Here is a 15,545-nt window from a genome sequence, read left to right on the forward strand (position 1 = left end):
GAAGAAATTACCTGGAAACAGGCCAATTCCCTGTGAACAGCCCCAATAGCTACCTCCACCGGCAGGGTCTCGTGGGTAACCTGCGATGGCTGCAAGGGCCTGCCATCTATCGCCTCAAGAACCAATGGAGTCTCTCGAGCCTGCAGAGGAATGGAGTACTGGGCCACAAACGAACTGTCCATAAACAAACCGCCAGCCCCAGAGTCTACCAGCGCCTGGGCCGTCACCGAGCCTCCTGCCCAAGAGAGGACAACGGTGATAAGCGGTTTATCTTTACGGGAAACCGGGGACGAGGAAACTCCACCCAAGATCTGCCCCCGACAGGATCTCAGGTGCGGGCGTTTCCCGGACGGACCGGACAGGACTGCCGAAAATGCCCCCCGAGTCCACAGTACAGGCAGCGACCCTCCCGACGCCGAGAGGCCCGCACCCCCTCGGAAAGGCGAGCAAACCCCAGCTGCATGGGCTCACTACCAGACAAACCATCCCCAGGAGGCATGGGAGGAGAGGGAGGCACGGGTGGGACAGAGAACGTAGGCGCCAAACGGTTAGGAGGCCTCCGCAGCCGCTCCTTAAATGAAGGCCTCTCTCTGAGCCTGGTGTCAATCAAGATTAGGAAGGAGATGAGTGCCTCTAACTCCACAGGCAGTTCTTTGGCTGCAATCTCGTCCTTCAACGCATCAGAGAGACCATGAGAGAAAGCAGCCACTAGAGCCTCATTGTTCCAACCCACCTCTGCCGCCAAAGTACGAAATTCGATGGCGTACTCGGCAACGGTTCGTGAACCCTGACGCATGGACATGAGCAATTTGGCAGCAGAAGCGGAGCGAGCGGGTACGTCGAATACCGTACGGAAGGAGGCAACGAAACGGGTAAACACGTGAATCACCGGGTCATTCCTCTCCCATAAGGGATTAGCCCAGGCCAAGGTCCTATCAGAGAGCAGCGAGATTAGGAAGCCCACTTTTGCCCTCTCAGTAGGGAAAGCGTGAGGTATTAATTCAAAGTAAATCCCCACTTGGTTAAGAAAACCACGACACTGACTCGGTTCCCCCCCAAAGCGCTGAGGAAGAGGGGCAGAACCAGTCATACCTCTGGGTACCGCGGGTTCCGCAACAGATGCAGAGGTAGGTGCAACAACCGAGCAACAGTGGGAGAGTCCACCGGAGTAACAACTGGCCTAATAGCCCCAGGGGTAAGGTGCGCTGTGCGTGCAAGCAGAGCCTGCAACGCCTGAGCGAACTGATCCAACAAGCGATCCTGTTGGTCGAGTCTGGCGAGTAACATAGGGATCGAAGGCGTACCTGCACCGTCAGGATTCATGGCACTTGTGTAATGTCAGGGCAGGAACGATGGAATGGGCAGGCAGGCCTATGGTACGGTCACGCTGCAACTGACGACAGCCACTACCCACAGACCAGAGTCCCTCAGGGCGCGGAGTCTAAGCCCCAGGCTACCCTTCACCAGGGCCCCTGATGGTGGGGATGGACTTGACGCAGCCTGAGACCAGGTCGCGGCCCCCGAGTGACCCCAGCTGCGATAACGACTGCCGCCAATGGTGTACAGCTGGTGGGAGCTAGATGGGATCACGAGTAGAGTAGTCAGACAAGCCGGGTCAATAACAATGGAGCAGACAGTACTAGACGGTAGGCAAAGAAGACTCAGGTCACGGGCCGGGTTCAACAACGGGAGGTCAGATAAAGGGTTAACGCAGAGAGTAGTCTTGTCCAAGCCGAGTCGGTTACCAGGAGAGCAATGGGAACAACACAAGAGCTTGCAACAGGGCAACATACAGGACACAAGTGCAGAGCACACTTGCAGACAGCAGGTTTAAATGTGCTCAACCACACCCTTCTGAGGAGGAGCCGCAGAAGCCTGAAGGCATAAAGGTTCCCACCATGCTTTGCAGAAAACCAAGATGGAGGCCAGCTCATGGAGATGCACAAGCTCTGAAGAAAGGTAGGACCTTGACACCTGGGAGCCGGAGCCGGGCGCCATATTGCCTCCCCTGCCCGCTCCTTTAATTGCAGTGCGGGACTTTCCAGCCGGTCGGGTGGGCATGGAGAGAGCCCCCACTGCATCCACCAAAGGCTCCGGTACGTGTCCGGGGTGCTGGTGACCTGGGGCCGTTGCATATCGCCCCTAAATCGCCAGGAGCAGTCAGCAGGACATCCGCTCTGGCCGCCCGCACATGCGCACCGAAAACACATAATTTAAATGTTTTATTCTGTCATGCCACTTAATCTATCCCTACAATTCCACTATCTTTTATTTTAGAGGAGAGACCTTTAAGGATTAAGTGGCATGAGAGAGCCAAACATTCATATTATTTATTTTCTTCATGACTAGACTCACTAAATACTGTAGCACATGAGATCCTCCCTGAGTTACATGCGAGACTGCTATGGGTCCAGGACTTTTGAGGGAATTATCAGTCTGCATAGAGGAAATTCCCAACAGCAGGTATAGCAGGGGACTCAGGGGCCCCGTCCACATATAGGCGATTTGGATTTGTGGCAAAAAACACACGATTTTGTGATTTTTGATGAAAATGGTGGAGTTGGGAAATTTTAAAGATGGCACCCAAGGGTACCAACTGTGAGACAGCCCATATTGCTTCAACCATACCAGCCTTGCTCACTAGGAGAGCTTTCAGAGATTGGCTCACCATCCAGGCTGTGCCATGGCTGTTGATCCTGAAAGTACTCTGCATCTAACACAGTACATGGAGATCTGGAAAGCACCACAATGCAGTGTCCAGAAACTGAGGGTCACATTCCAGGCTAGCTTCACCACGCCCAGAAACATACTTTCTACACAAGTCTTCAGAAAATGGATCACTCCAGAGGCTGTGCCAGGTCTCTAGAATGGGAGAGCACTCTGCAGTTAACGAACATAGCACACAATGGTCTGAAAAGCACCCCAATGCAAAGCCCGAAAGTTACATTCCAGTCCAGCAGGGTTCAGATATGGCCTCCAAAGCTGTTGCTGAGGATAGACCAATCTGAATAGCTGCTGTGTATAGACCAGCTCACGCAGCTTTCATGGTAGTTTTGATTGATGCCCTAAAAGCAACAAATATTTACAGTATACAAAGGATCTTGACAAAAAAAAAAAAATAAGGTTAAAAAGGCTTTTTCAAAGCACAGCTGAGGAAATGGCATCCAACCTCCTAGGACACTAGCAAAAAAGACATGACGATAAATGGGGATGACCTTCACAGTTTTTCAGCCAGTGACTAAACCTCTTTTAGGAGGCAGAATGTAACACAAATGTCTAAGAATTGCTACATTCCTATGTCCCTCAATGAATTATTAAAATATATATATATATTAATAAATATTCTTTTCTCATCCTCAGATATTGAAGATGAAATTTACTCAAAAAGTAATTTTTTTGATGACAGGTCTTCTTCCTGCTGCTGCAAGTTCTAGCGTGAAGGAGTTTAAAGGGAAGAAAAAAAATCATACTCACCTAGCTGGCTGCAGCTGTCCCCCACCAGATCTACCCTAAGAACAGAGCAATCAAATACTGCTAATCACTCAGTTCTCCTTCCTTTCCACTCTGAGCAGACTGCAGTGACTGTCAGTCACCGGCTCTCTACTATGAAGTAAGGTAAAAAATCTTCTGCCGTTACAACCCATTTAATAGCTATAATTGAATGGGGGAGGCTTTCATGCAGGATTAGATTCACTCTCCCATTCAGAGATTGTGCTACAAGCAGTATAATCAATATACAAGCTTCTCTCAATGGAAGAATGAGGGAAGAAGGTAGGGCTGCCTTTGTCTTTTTTCACTGCAACTTAGAGGACTGGGAGCTGGGAACTCCCTCAGCTTTGAAAGTTCAGCAGCAGGAAGAGGGCCTGTCATCACTGCACAGAAGACTTCTACAGGATCCAGCTGCGTGACAAACGTGTGACATATTTCATGACAGGAAAGTGATGTGACTTCTGCTTATAGGAGCAAAATCATTTTTTGACTAAACTTCAGCTTTAGGCTGCTTTCACACTGATCAGTTTCTGCCTTACCAATTACCAATGACCATTAAATCCTATGGAGCACTTCAACTGCAAATTAGATGCATTTTCAAAAGTCCTGCTTGCTGCATTTTTGGTATGTTTGGTGCGGTAAAAAAAACATGCATCAATAACACACCTGCCCATTGAAATGATGGAAAAGGTGGCCAAAATGCCACATAAGTGTATCTGTACTTGGGTTTTTGGAGTCACGTGTTCTTTTTTCACAGTTGCAAAACACATCATAATGAGGAAAAAGGGGTAAAAACTCAGTAAAACCGCATATGCGGTTTTACCTCATTTCAACAACAGAGCAATGTGAAAGCAGCCTTAAGAATCATGTTATTGACACGAGGATCAAAATCACTGCTTACCTTCTTCCTCTCAGAGCGTTCTTGTTCCTCTTTTTGGAAATGTTTCTCACGTTCTAATCTTATACGATCTGCTTCTTTTTTCTAATTCAATTATAAAGAGACAATTACAATTTGGCTAGTTTTTGTTTGTACAGAAATAAAATTATACTATATATTGAAGTATACATTACATTGGTATACATATTTCATTACTTATTAAAACCCTTCACTACATCCAAACAATCACCACTACCACCGTGTATGTATTAAATATCAAATCATTAATCCAAAATCACAAAGTAGTAAATGCACTAAGCATGGGTACAGTGATGTGAAAAAGTATTTGCCCCCTTCCTGATTTTTCTGCGTATTTGTCACACTTGAAAGCTGAGTTAAATTTCACTTGCCACACCCAGGCCTGATTACTGCCAGACTTGCTGAATCAAGAAATCACTTAAACAGAAGCTATCTGACAAAGTGAAGCACACTAAAAAATCTAAAAAATCAACACATCATGCCGTGATCTAAAGAAATTCAAGAACAGATGAGAAACAAAGTAATTGACATGTATCAGTCTGCAAAAGGATTACAAAGCCATTTCTAAGGCTTTGGGACTCCAGCAAATGGTGAGAGCCATTATCCACAAATGGAGAAAACTTGGAACAGTGGCTGACCTACCAAAAGCACAATAGCGACTCATCCAGGTCGTCATAACAGAACCCAGAACAACATCTAAAGAACTGCAGGCCTCACTTGCCTCAGTTAAGATGAATGTTCATGATTCAACAATAAGAAAGAGACTGGGAAAAAATGGAATCAATGGGAGAGTTCCAAGATGAAAGCCACTGCTGACCAAAAAGAACACAAAGGCTCATCTCACATTTGCCAAAAAACATCTTGATTATCTCCAAGACTGGTGGGCAAATATTCTGTGAACTGATGAGACAAAAATTTTAACTTTTTGGAAGGTGTGCGTCCCGTTACATCTGGTGTAAAACTAACACAGCGCTTTATAAAAAGAACATCATACCAACAGTGAAACATGGTGGTGGTAGTGTGATGGTCTGGGGCTGCTTTGCAGCTTCAGGACCTGGACAGCTTGCTATAATTGATGGAACTGTGAATTCTCTGCTCTATCAGAAAATCCAGAAGAAGAATTTCCAGCCATCAGTTCATGACCTCAAGCTCAAAAGCACTTAAGTTATGCAGCAGGACAATGATCCAAAACACCAGAAAGTCCACCTCTGAATGGCGCAAAAAAGCATAATTAAGATTTTGAAGTGGCCTAGTCAAAGTCCAGACTTAAATCCGATTGAGAAGCTGTGCTATTACCTTAAACATGCCGTTAAGGTTTGGACAGCTTTTTCCCTTAATAAATTAAATCATCATTTAAAAACTGCATTTTGCATTTACTCGTATTATCTTTGTGAAATATTAAAATTTCTTTAATGATCTGAAGCATTTAAGTGTGAAAATTATCCTAAAAAAAGGATGTAGTCTTCTTTTCCCTCTGATCTATCTATCTGATGTATCTACCACATTTTGTGAGTAGCATTTGAAGCCTATTTTTCTTTTTATCCTCCCAAAATTTTGCGGTTTTCTAGTTAAACATGAAATGAGCTGGTCAATCCTTCAACAATAAGAATTTGGTTAATCACCCTCTTCAGTCCAGTGGGATGAAAGCTTGTAAACCTTTACAAAGAATTCTAATCTGTGTGTTATATTTATTAAAATAAAAAACAATTTTCCTGAACTGCAAATTAAATAATTGTGGTTCCATTTTAGAGTCAATATTGACTTAAACCTAAATTGTGGACAAATATAACATGCCACCATTTAATCCAGTTATGGAATCATTAAAAAACATTTTAGGGAATGTAAAACTGTTTTGTACACGTTTCCTTTTGAGCCAACAGGTGGAGCTTAAGGCTGTTTAATGTTTTCTAGTCTCTCAGTTCGTTTTTTGACATATAGCCTCTTTAAAGTGTTACTAAACCCAGGACCCTGCATTCACTATATCTGGTCTCACGCAGCACACAGAATATGGAAATGCAATTATTTTAGTAAATATAAACTGCTAAATACATTTTCTCTTTAGATGTTAGAGCAGTCTTGTGACTTCTATCAGTGTTGGTTAAAGCTTGAAAGAGGAGTTTCCTTTCTCCTCTCACTGCCCTATGATTTTTAAATAACCTCTGACCCTCTGTCTGGACAGTGCTGATTGGCCCTGTGCTGATCACATGCACCCTCCCAAGAAAAGTAAAAACTCTCTAGCAGTACACACCAAACTGAGCCTGAGCAGAGTGTCCCGAGGCTCTGTTCTATCAGGAGATGAAATGGAGAACGGCTGAAGAAGGGGAGGATCAGAGAAGACATGATCAAACACCCTTTTTACACAATGCATAGGATTAACCCCTTAAGTTCCAGTTTGAGTATAGCAAGTATGTTTTACTGCATATACAGACTGATTTTACTGTTGTGGGTTTAGTAACACTTTAAGTAACTCAATACCTCTAACTGAAATTTACACACACCAATAAATGATTGGACAGAAAAATGACTTGTCCCTTACCAGATTGCTAAGAGTAAATATTCAGTCAGCCAAATCATAGCTTAAAGCAGGCAGCATCAGTTGTGCTGTATCTTCAGCTATGGTGCTCTGGGAATCCTTTGTCATGTATTAAATATTAGTAAAAGAAAGACATATACAGTAGATAGTAACATTTGGATATAATATGTGTCTGGGAATATGTTTCAAAACCAGCTTTAGTGCAAATTTTCATATAACATAATAGTGAATGTAACATTCGTGCATAACATAAATTCTCTTTAGGGTTCATGCACACTGGTCTTAAAAAGCCATCAGTGCTTTTGGCATATAAAGCATTTTTGCACAGGTGTTTGGGAGCATTTAGCTTTTTTTCTGCCAGAAAACTCCTCTCAAAAATGCAAACCAGAAGATTTTTTTTTCTGCCTCTAAATGTTGAGCTTAAAATATGCCGCTAAACATCTTATTGTGCATGGACACATATGATAACATAGAGCTGCTTCTACAAGCAAAACTCCTGTAGCAGAAGTGTTATTTTAAGCCCAGTGTGCATGGGCCCTTATCGGTTTCAAAGGTGTTTAAAGGATAATTTTACCTTTAGGAACATGTTACATGTTCCGCCTGTTTTTAGGGTGAAACATGTAACATGTTCCCAATGCTGCAGCTGCGCCCGCCGTTAATATGTAGAAGTTTTCTCATACTATCTGTCAAATTTTAAAACAGCACGGCCCACACGGCATTCATTTACGGATTTCCGGGACTGAAAGAGCTGCAAGTCCTGACAGCCTTAGCGGCTGTGGGCTTGTAGCTTTCATTGAACTACCACAGCTCTGTAGAACACCGTGGTAGTTAATTGAAGCTCCCAGTCAGAATATCTCCTTGGCCGTACATCCCGTACAGCAAGTAGATATTCTGACAGGTCTGCAGGAGATCTGCATGGCATTAGCAATCTACTGATCACTGGTGCAATGCTTTCCAGGCACATTTCATTTTTTTACCTGCAAAAAATGTGCGTTTATTATTTTTTGTCCAAAAGGTGAACTTATCCTTTAAGCGTGATCACCTGGCAGCACTCATAGCCTAAACCCAACCATATGCAATTACAGGTTTTTGATATTTATTTGACTTATCTCTATTACTTCATTTGATGTCCGTAAAGTTGAAGTAGAGAAGAAGGGGCAAACATGCCATTCAGCACTTGTTTGTACTATTTCTGTCATTGTAACATAGGTAATATTCAGACGACTCAATTTTATTCACCCACTAACTTCTTATACCTCTGAGAGACTCCAGCTTACATCTGGGTTCTACCATCAAACATCAAGGATCCTCATTGTCACAACTACTACAACAAATACTGGAGGCAATAAACCTGCTACACCTTGGTGTTATTCTGTAGTAGTCAGGGGCGGACTGACCATTCAAGCACTCGGGCACTGCCCGAGGGCCCGGGGTCAGTAGTTGGCTCCATGAATTGCCCGTTACCTTTTTTATAGGCTTTTTTGAGTGTGCTTTGAGTGTGGGTGAGGACACAGGGGCCCCATGATCCCCTATTGCCCGGGGCCCCATGAGTTGTCAGTCCGACCCTGGTAGTAGTAACACAGTATGAAACTATCCAACTTTAGAGTGCCTGCAGCTGGGACATACTTGTTTCTGCAGACGCTCTGCTTCCTCGCGTTCCCTCAGTTCTCTCTCCTCTGCCTGCTGTTTAAGAACCTTTTCCCTTTCCTGGAGCTCCTTTTCCTCCTTCAGTTTTCTTTCTTCTTCCTGCTGTCGTGCCTCCTCTTCTCGTTTAGCTCTCTCCTCAGCTTTCCGCCGAGCCAATTCCTCCTTCTTTTTCCTACAAAATGATGTTAATTAGTATATACAGTATAGTTAAAATGTTTGCAAATCCAATACAATATATGCCATTTTTTCAGATCACATTCATGTTTAATCCACTGATGTCAAAGTAGCGTAATAATATTTACCGTTCTTCCTCCTCTTTTTCCCTCTTTTCCTCGTCTTCTCGCTCCCGTTGTTCTCGAGCAAGTCTCCTTTTTTCTGCAAGGATTCTGGTTGCTTCTTCTGGGTTATTGGTCCCAGCAAATGGCTTATTAGACACTGTAGGTGATGGTGTGACTGGTGTAGATGGCAACACTGTAGAATTATCAACAGGATCAATATGAAAAACTGTCACATCTATTATGAAAATATTAGGATTCACAAATTCAATATTCTCAATACAAGGCTGCAGATTATACTACTGCATATCAATAAAAAAAATTAATAGTAAGTGTTGTATTTAAGCTTTTGTACTGCAGAGACTAATATAAGCAGGATTTTATTTCTAATAGGGTCAGTCCAACAAAAAGTGATATTTTAAGGATAGGTGGGGCATAATGGGTTGAGTTTCTTATATGGTTTGGAAACTCAGTTAGGGAGATTTCTCTGCTGTTAGTTGTCCAACTGGGAATTTGGGTTGCTCCTGCCCATCTATACGTGTTCCAGATCCTCATGGTACATTCTCCATGAAATAAATAAGAAAAAAATCCAGAAAGAAGCATGGATTGTCTCACATATCTCCCCAACAAAGTTCAAAGTGGGATAAGAAATTGTCATGTGGTTTACCTCTGCAACATTTTTCAAAACCGTTATATCAGTTTTGTGTGGACTACAATGAACGCAGTTACCTTTTTCCTTTTATAATTGCTTATTCTTTTATCCCTGACATTATTACAAAGACAAAATTAAAAATAATCCAATCAAATAAACCGGGCCCGATGCTGGCTAGGAAGCTCAATTCCGTGGGGAAACCCCATAAACCAATCCGACTGCGACTTCCCACAGGTGGATGTACTTCTAATCCCCGTCAGATTGTTTCCCGATTTTCGGACTTCCTTTCGCGCCTTTACACTACGCCTGATCCCTTCCCTGTGTCTCAGGCAGAGGCATTTTTTCAAGATCTTCGTCTTCCGGGATTATCCGAGGCGGCACAGGTGGCCCTCAATGCCTGTGTTACCGTACCGGAAGTGCTCCAAGCCATCAAATCTTTGAGGTCCACCGCGGCCCCGGGTCCTGATGGCTACTCCGGTCTCTATTATAAGAAATTCTCGGTCCTATTGGCACCCTTCTTGGCTGCCTATTTCAATGAGTTACGACAGGGCTCCTTGCCCTCCCCGGACGCGCTTAGAGCACATATAGCCATGATTCCTAAGACGAACGAGGATGTACAGGAACCGCAAGCCTTTCGGCCCATTTCTCTTCTTAATGAAGACCTGAAGATATTGGGCAAGATTCTTAGCTCTCGCATCAATAACTATTTGCGTAGCCTGGTCCACAGGGACCAAGTGGGGTTTATCCCTGGGAGGCAGGCGGGTGATAACGTTCGTAAGGTGGTCCATCTTATACATCTTCTGCAACAGCGGAAAATCCCGGGATTCTTACTGTCCTTAGACATATATAAAGCTTTTGACTCTCTATCCTGGGAATATCTGCGGTTTGTGCTGTCTCGTTGGGGTTTTGGGGATTCTATCCTTTCTTGGATTCAAGCCTTGTATTCGTCTCCTTCGGCCTCCGTTAAATATGCTGGATATTTTTCAAACCCCTTTCCTATTGGGCGAGGGACGAGACAGGGCTGCCCTTTGTCCCCGGCGCTTTTTGTACTGGCGCTTGAGCCGCTGGCTTTAGCGCTCCGGACCGATTGCAATATATCGGGGGTTTCATACGCGGGACAGGAGTTTAAGCTGAATCTTTTTGCGGACGATGCCCTCTTGACTCTTACTAAGCCTCTGACGACGCTTCCTAATCTGCAACAGGTTCTTGAGCGCTTCTCTTTGATTTCGGGTCTCCGTATTAACTTGGATAAGACTGTCGCTCTTAATATTACTTTGGATTCCGATTTGGTTTCACGCCTTCAATCCTACTTCCCTTATAAATGGGCTTCCTCCTCTCTTGAATATTTGGGCATCCGCTTGACCCCCACCTATGACTCCCTCTTTGCTGCGAATTATTACCCATTGCTTAGTTCTTTATCTTCTCTTCTGCATTCCTGGCAATTTCCGCACCTGTCTTGGATAGGGCGGGTTCATTCAGTGAAAATGACTGTCCTGCCGAAATTGTTATATTATTTTCGTACTCTCCCGGTGCGGGTTCCCCCTCATTTCCTTCGGTTGCTTCAGGCGAAGCTTATGCGTTTCATCTGGGCCAATAAGCACCCCAGAGTATCTAGAAATACGCTCTTTGCTCATAGACTCCAGGGTGGCCTTGGGGTGCCCAATGTAACTAAGTATTACCAGGCGAGCCAGATTGCCCCGCTGTCTATGTTGCACGCTTCCTCTGACGTCCCTTTCTGGGTCTTGCTGGAGCTACCTAACTGTGCCCCTATCCAACCGTCGGCGCTTCTATGGCTTCCCCCTGCCCTGCGCCCTATATCGCTGAGCCCGATGTTGCTCCATGGCTTACGAGTCTGGGACTCGGTACGTTGTTCCAGTGGCCTGATGTCACCCTTTCTGCCTTTGCTTCCAATTGTTAACAACCCTCTTTTCCCACCGGGTTTAGATCACCCAAGGGCTTTCTCTTGGTGGGTGGCTCATGGGTTTTCACAGGTACGACACTTTTTGGTTTCTCGGTCCTTCCCTACCTGGGATCTTCTTCGGGAGTCCCGGGATGTTCCCCCGGCGGAATTTTTTCGATACCTTCAATTGCGGCACTGGCTACTCTCGCTGCGGAGCACTTCTTCTTTTCCATACCAGAAATCGGCCTTTGAACAGCTTTGTCAGCAGCGCCCGGGCGCCCCGGGCCTTATCTCCCTCCTTTATGCAGCCTTGAACAGACGCCCGTTGCATACTTCTCTTTCATATGTTGTTCAGTGGGAGCGTGACTTGGGGGTGGATGTGGATCCGGAGGACTGGAATAGGGCCTGGTCACTCATAGCTAAATGCTCATTCAATACCACCACGCTGGAGGCAGCCTATAAGGTATTGTTTCGTTGGTATTGGGTTCCGGCTCGTTTGGCCCAGGCTAATCCCGCTTGTAGTGATCGATGTTTCCGGGGTTGTGGCCATCGTGGCGATGTCTTGCATATCTGGTGGTCATGCCCGAGACTGGTCCGTTTTTGGTCTCGTGTATTTGGCCTCCTTTTCACGTTGTTTCATCTATCCATACGCCGGGATGCTCGGTATGCCTTGCTTCATTGCCCCATACCGGGTCTCTTTGCTCATCAGCAGAAGCTGGCATCCTATTTGTTTCTGTCGGCCACCAGAACGATTGCTCAGGCCTGGAAGAGTCCGTTTGTCCCTTTTCAGGGGGTGCGGGATCGTATGACCAATATGATGCTTAATGAGCAGATGTCGAGCATATGTAACGACTCCCAATGTAAATTCTCGAAAATATGGGAACCATGGTTGCAATATGCCTTTCCCACGCTTCCTTTGGCTAGTATGGGGATGTACTGGCGTTAGGCATTGGCGTTTGATGGTGGCGCTCCTGGATCTCTGCCTCCTCTTCTCTTTTTTTTTCTTTTTCTCTCCTCTTATTTCTCTTCTCTTTCTTTCTCTCCATTTCTGTTAGTTTTTTTTGGGTGATAGTTGACAGTTGCCTTTAATTGCAGTTAGAATTTCATTACCGTCATTGTAACCTATGTGCCATTGAAGGCCCCTGCGTGGGCGTACCTTCTGCCTTGTTGAAGTTAGAGCACTGTTTTTCTTTTATTATTATGTTTTTTATTTTATCGGTGCAATTGATAGCCCCTGTGGGGGCATGTTTTGTCGCCTCTGTTTTATACTGCTTAAAACTAATAAAAACTATTGAAATACAAAAACTAAAAAAAAAAAAAAAAAAAAAAAAAAAAAAAAAAAAAAATAATCCAATCAGAGTTATTTTTTTTTTCATCCAAACAACTTTTGTCAAGATAATAGAGCAAATGGAAGAGTACTTACAGAATCCACAATGACATTAATGCAACAGCAGGATTACACATAAATAGAACAACGTGGATACGCAGATCCTTTTTATTCCTTCCCATCCAGATGTAAACAGAAATGAAGGAACAAAGCCCAAAACAAGGCTTCAAACAATAAAAAAACAAAAAAAAAAAACACATCAACAACAACCACTGGTTCACCTGAGAGGTCTCATCAAAAAGAATGGGAGATGCAAAGAGCCGAAATGGTGGGATCAGGAAGGGAAATCAAACTTATAATGGGATCAGTATTATCAGATGAATCCCAGCCAACCAATTGCTGCAATTGGGCAGCCAGAAAATAAAGTCTGGGCTCAGGAACCGCCAGCGCCCCTGACGCCTTGCCATATTGTAATGTGGACAATTTTATCCTAGCTGCTTGTTTTTTCCAAATAAGACTCCTAAACTGGGTCTCTATGCGATGAAACCATTTCTTAGGAATCCATATGGGAGAATTATGAAAAATATAAAGAAGTTGTGGGGCCCAAATCATTTTAATTAAATTAACCCTACCCACCAACGACAGAGGGAGTTTGCACCAACTGTTACACTTCAATTTCTGCTGATGGAGTAGAGGTAAAATATTGAGAAATATATTGCTTAGGATCAGAAGAGACTACCACCCCCAAATACTTAAATGTAGACACTACTTGGATGTGTTGCGCACATGCTGGGAGGGGGAGTTCTACAGGATCCATGCGCATCAACACCGATTTATGCCAATTAATTTTAAAGCCGTATCTATTATAGATTTCGAATGGCAATCCGTCTGAACCCGGAGATTTATTACTGAGGGTGCCTGCCGAAGCTTCAGATAACTCCTCAACAGTAATTGGCATCTCCAGTTCCCTCTGGTCAGTCTCCGATAAAAAACAGGAAAAGAACAGGTGTCTAAAAACTGAAAAAGCTCAAAATGGGTGGCTACAGTTTTAGGCTCCATGTACACTGCAGTTGATAAAACTCACGTTTAGGAGCTTTTCTGTATTTTTTTTCAGCAGCCCCTGAACTCTCCCTAATGTTTTCCTATGTGTCCATGTACACTATGTCGTTTACAGTCGTTTACAGGCAGTTGAGTTTACTGTTGTTTTTTTAACCGCACCAAACTTGTGTTCAGGAGTAGATTTTATTAGCGTTTCAAACGCCAAATGCTTGTAAATGTGGCTAACCGCATTTATAAACATTTGCATCATATTTTAACTCTTCCATTTCCATTTCATCATGAAAAATGCATGCAAAGCGTTTTCCCGGTACTCAAATGGACCTAGTACACCATACTTTGAGGTTTCGCATGAAAGAAAATATGTTAGACACTGCTGCAATAATTTCTGCACAGAAATGATCTGGAATACATCTAAACACCACAAAAAAAAAAAAAAGACAGTTAATCTCAACAAATACTGCTCTCTCTGCTACTCTCAAGATGTCTGAAATAGTTAGTTTTGTACTGTTTTTCAGTGCATTCTGGGCATTTTGGAAGGTCTCCTGAGGTTATCTTTAAAATACGCCTCTAAACGCAAACGCTCATAAATGCGGTATGCAAATGTGGTTAAAAGACGTTTTTTAACCTACATTTTCCAGCAGTCAGTTTCCATCGTTCAGAAGTGTCCCGTGTACATGGAGCCTTAGAAGCATACAGATCGTCGTAAAAGTGATGAAAAATGCTCAGGATTTCCGCATGACTCGTGCAGATCACTCCATCAGCATCCTCAATCTTGTCTATAGTGGACACCCCTTGTTGTGACTTCGGGACAAGAGCAAGAAGGAGCCCCGTACTTTCCCCCTCCTCAAAATATTTAGGTTGCAAAAAATATCGCTACTTGAGTAAGCACTGATTCATAAAGGGCATGGGCCTCTTTCCAGGAGGTGCAGTTACAGGGGCTTCAGTCTTGGATCATCTGAATCTCCCGCTGTTGAACATCTAACTGTACCTTTTCCTCTCACTCCCTGGATCTATGCTTAACCGCTGAAATCTCCCGGATAATCAAACCCCTCAGGAAGGCCTTCAACGCATCCCAAACCATTCCTGGCGGGGACAAGCCTTCATTCCGCTGCAGGAAGTCTGACAACTCCCCTGGAATCAACTCGGACTCCGGAAACAGTGCCAACCAAAATGGGTTCACCTTCCACATCAGAAGAGAGCGGGTATAACACTGTAGTTTGACCCAGAAAGGGGCATGGTCAGATAGAGCCCTGGGTTCATACGCAGCATCAAACACCTATGGCAGGATAGTCATGTTCCCAAGGCCCAAAACTATGCGTGAAAGCCCATCATGAGTAGCAGAAAAACAAGAATAACATTTTGCTGTCGGATACTTCATCTGCCACACATCCCAGAAGCTCAGTTCCACCAATAAATTAGCAAATGAGGTAGGCTGAGAGGATAATTGTCTGCCCCTTCCGCCCAAGGGCAATCTATCCAAACTAGGGAGTAAGCATTTGTTATAATCACCTAATGCCAATAGGGGAACATCAGGATGATTGGCCATAAATTGAGCTAGGCGTTTAATGACCTCTGAAGAGTAGAGCAGAGGGATATATACCACAGCCACTATGCAGCAAAACCCATTCAAAGTACACAGTAGGAATATATACCTGCCCTTCGCATCCATCCACTTCTGCACATGAACAAATTGAATAGAGTTAAAGATGAGGATACACACCTCTAGAAAACGTGGAGTGGAAGGAAT

At 44.1% G+C, this 15,545-nt stretch overlaps 1 protein-coding gene across 6 annotated transcripts in view; it reads right to left on the minus strand.

Annotated features, from left to right (window-relative positions):
* MAP7 (microtubule associated protein 7) overlaps window positions 1–15,545 on the minus strand; it is a 245,121-nt gene that overhangs the window by 26,489 nt on the left and 203,087 nt on the right. For all 6 annotated transcript variants that reach the window (XM_089676217.1, XM_089676219.1, XM_089676218.1 and 3 more), the window contains 3 exons: window positions 8,888–9,056; window positions 8,565–8,757; window positions 4,391–4,471 (listed from right to left, as the gene is read on the minus strand). In XM_089676217.1, the coding sequence (XP_089532343.1) occupies window positions 4,391–4,471; window positions 8,565–8,757; window positions 8,888–9,056 (443 nt within the window). The remainder of the gene's footprint in view (window positions 1–4,390; window positions 4,472–8,564; window positions 8,758–8,887; window positions 9,057–15,545) is intronic.

This window comes from Staurois parvus, unplaced genomic scaffold (genome assembly GCF_062004578.1).
Source record: "Staurois parvus isolate SC_StPar_1 unplaced genomic scaffold, SC_StPar_1.0 ptg000165l, whole genome shotgun sequence".
Lineage (NCBI taxonomy): Eukaryota > Metazoa > Chordata > Amphibia > Anura > Ranidae > Staurois > Staurois parvus.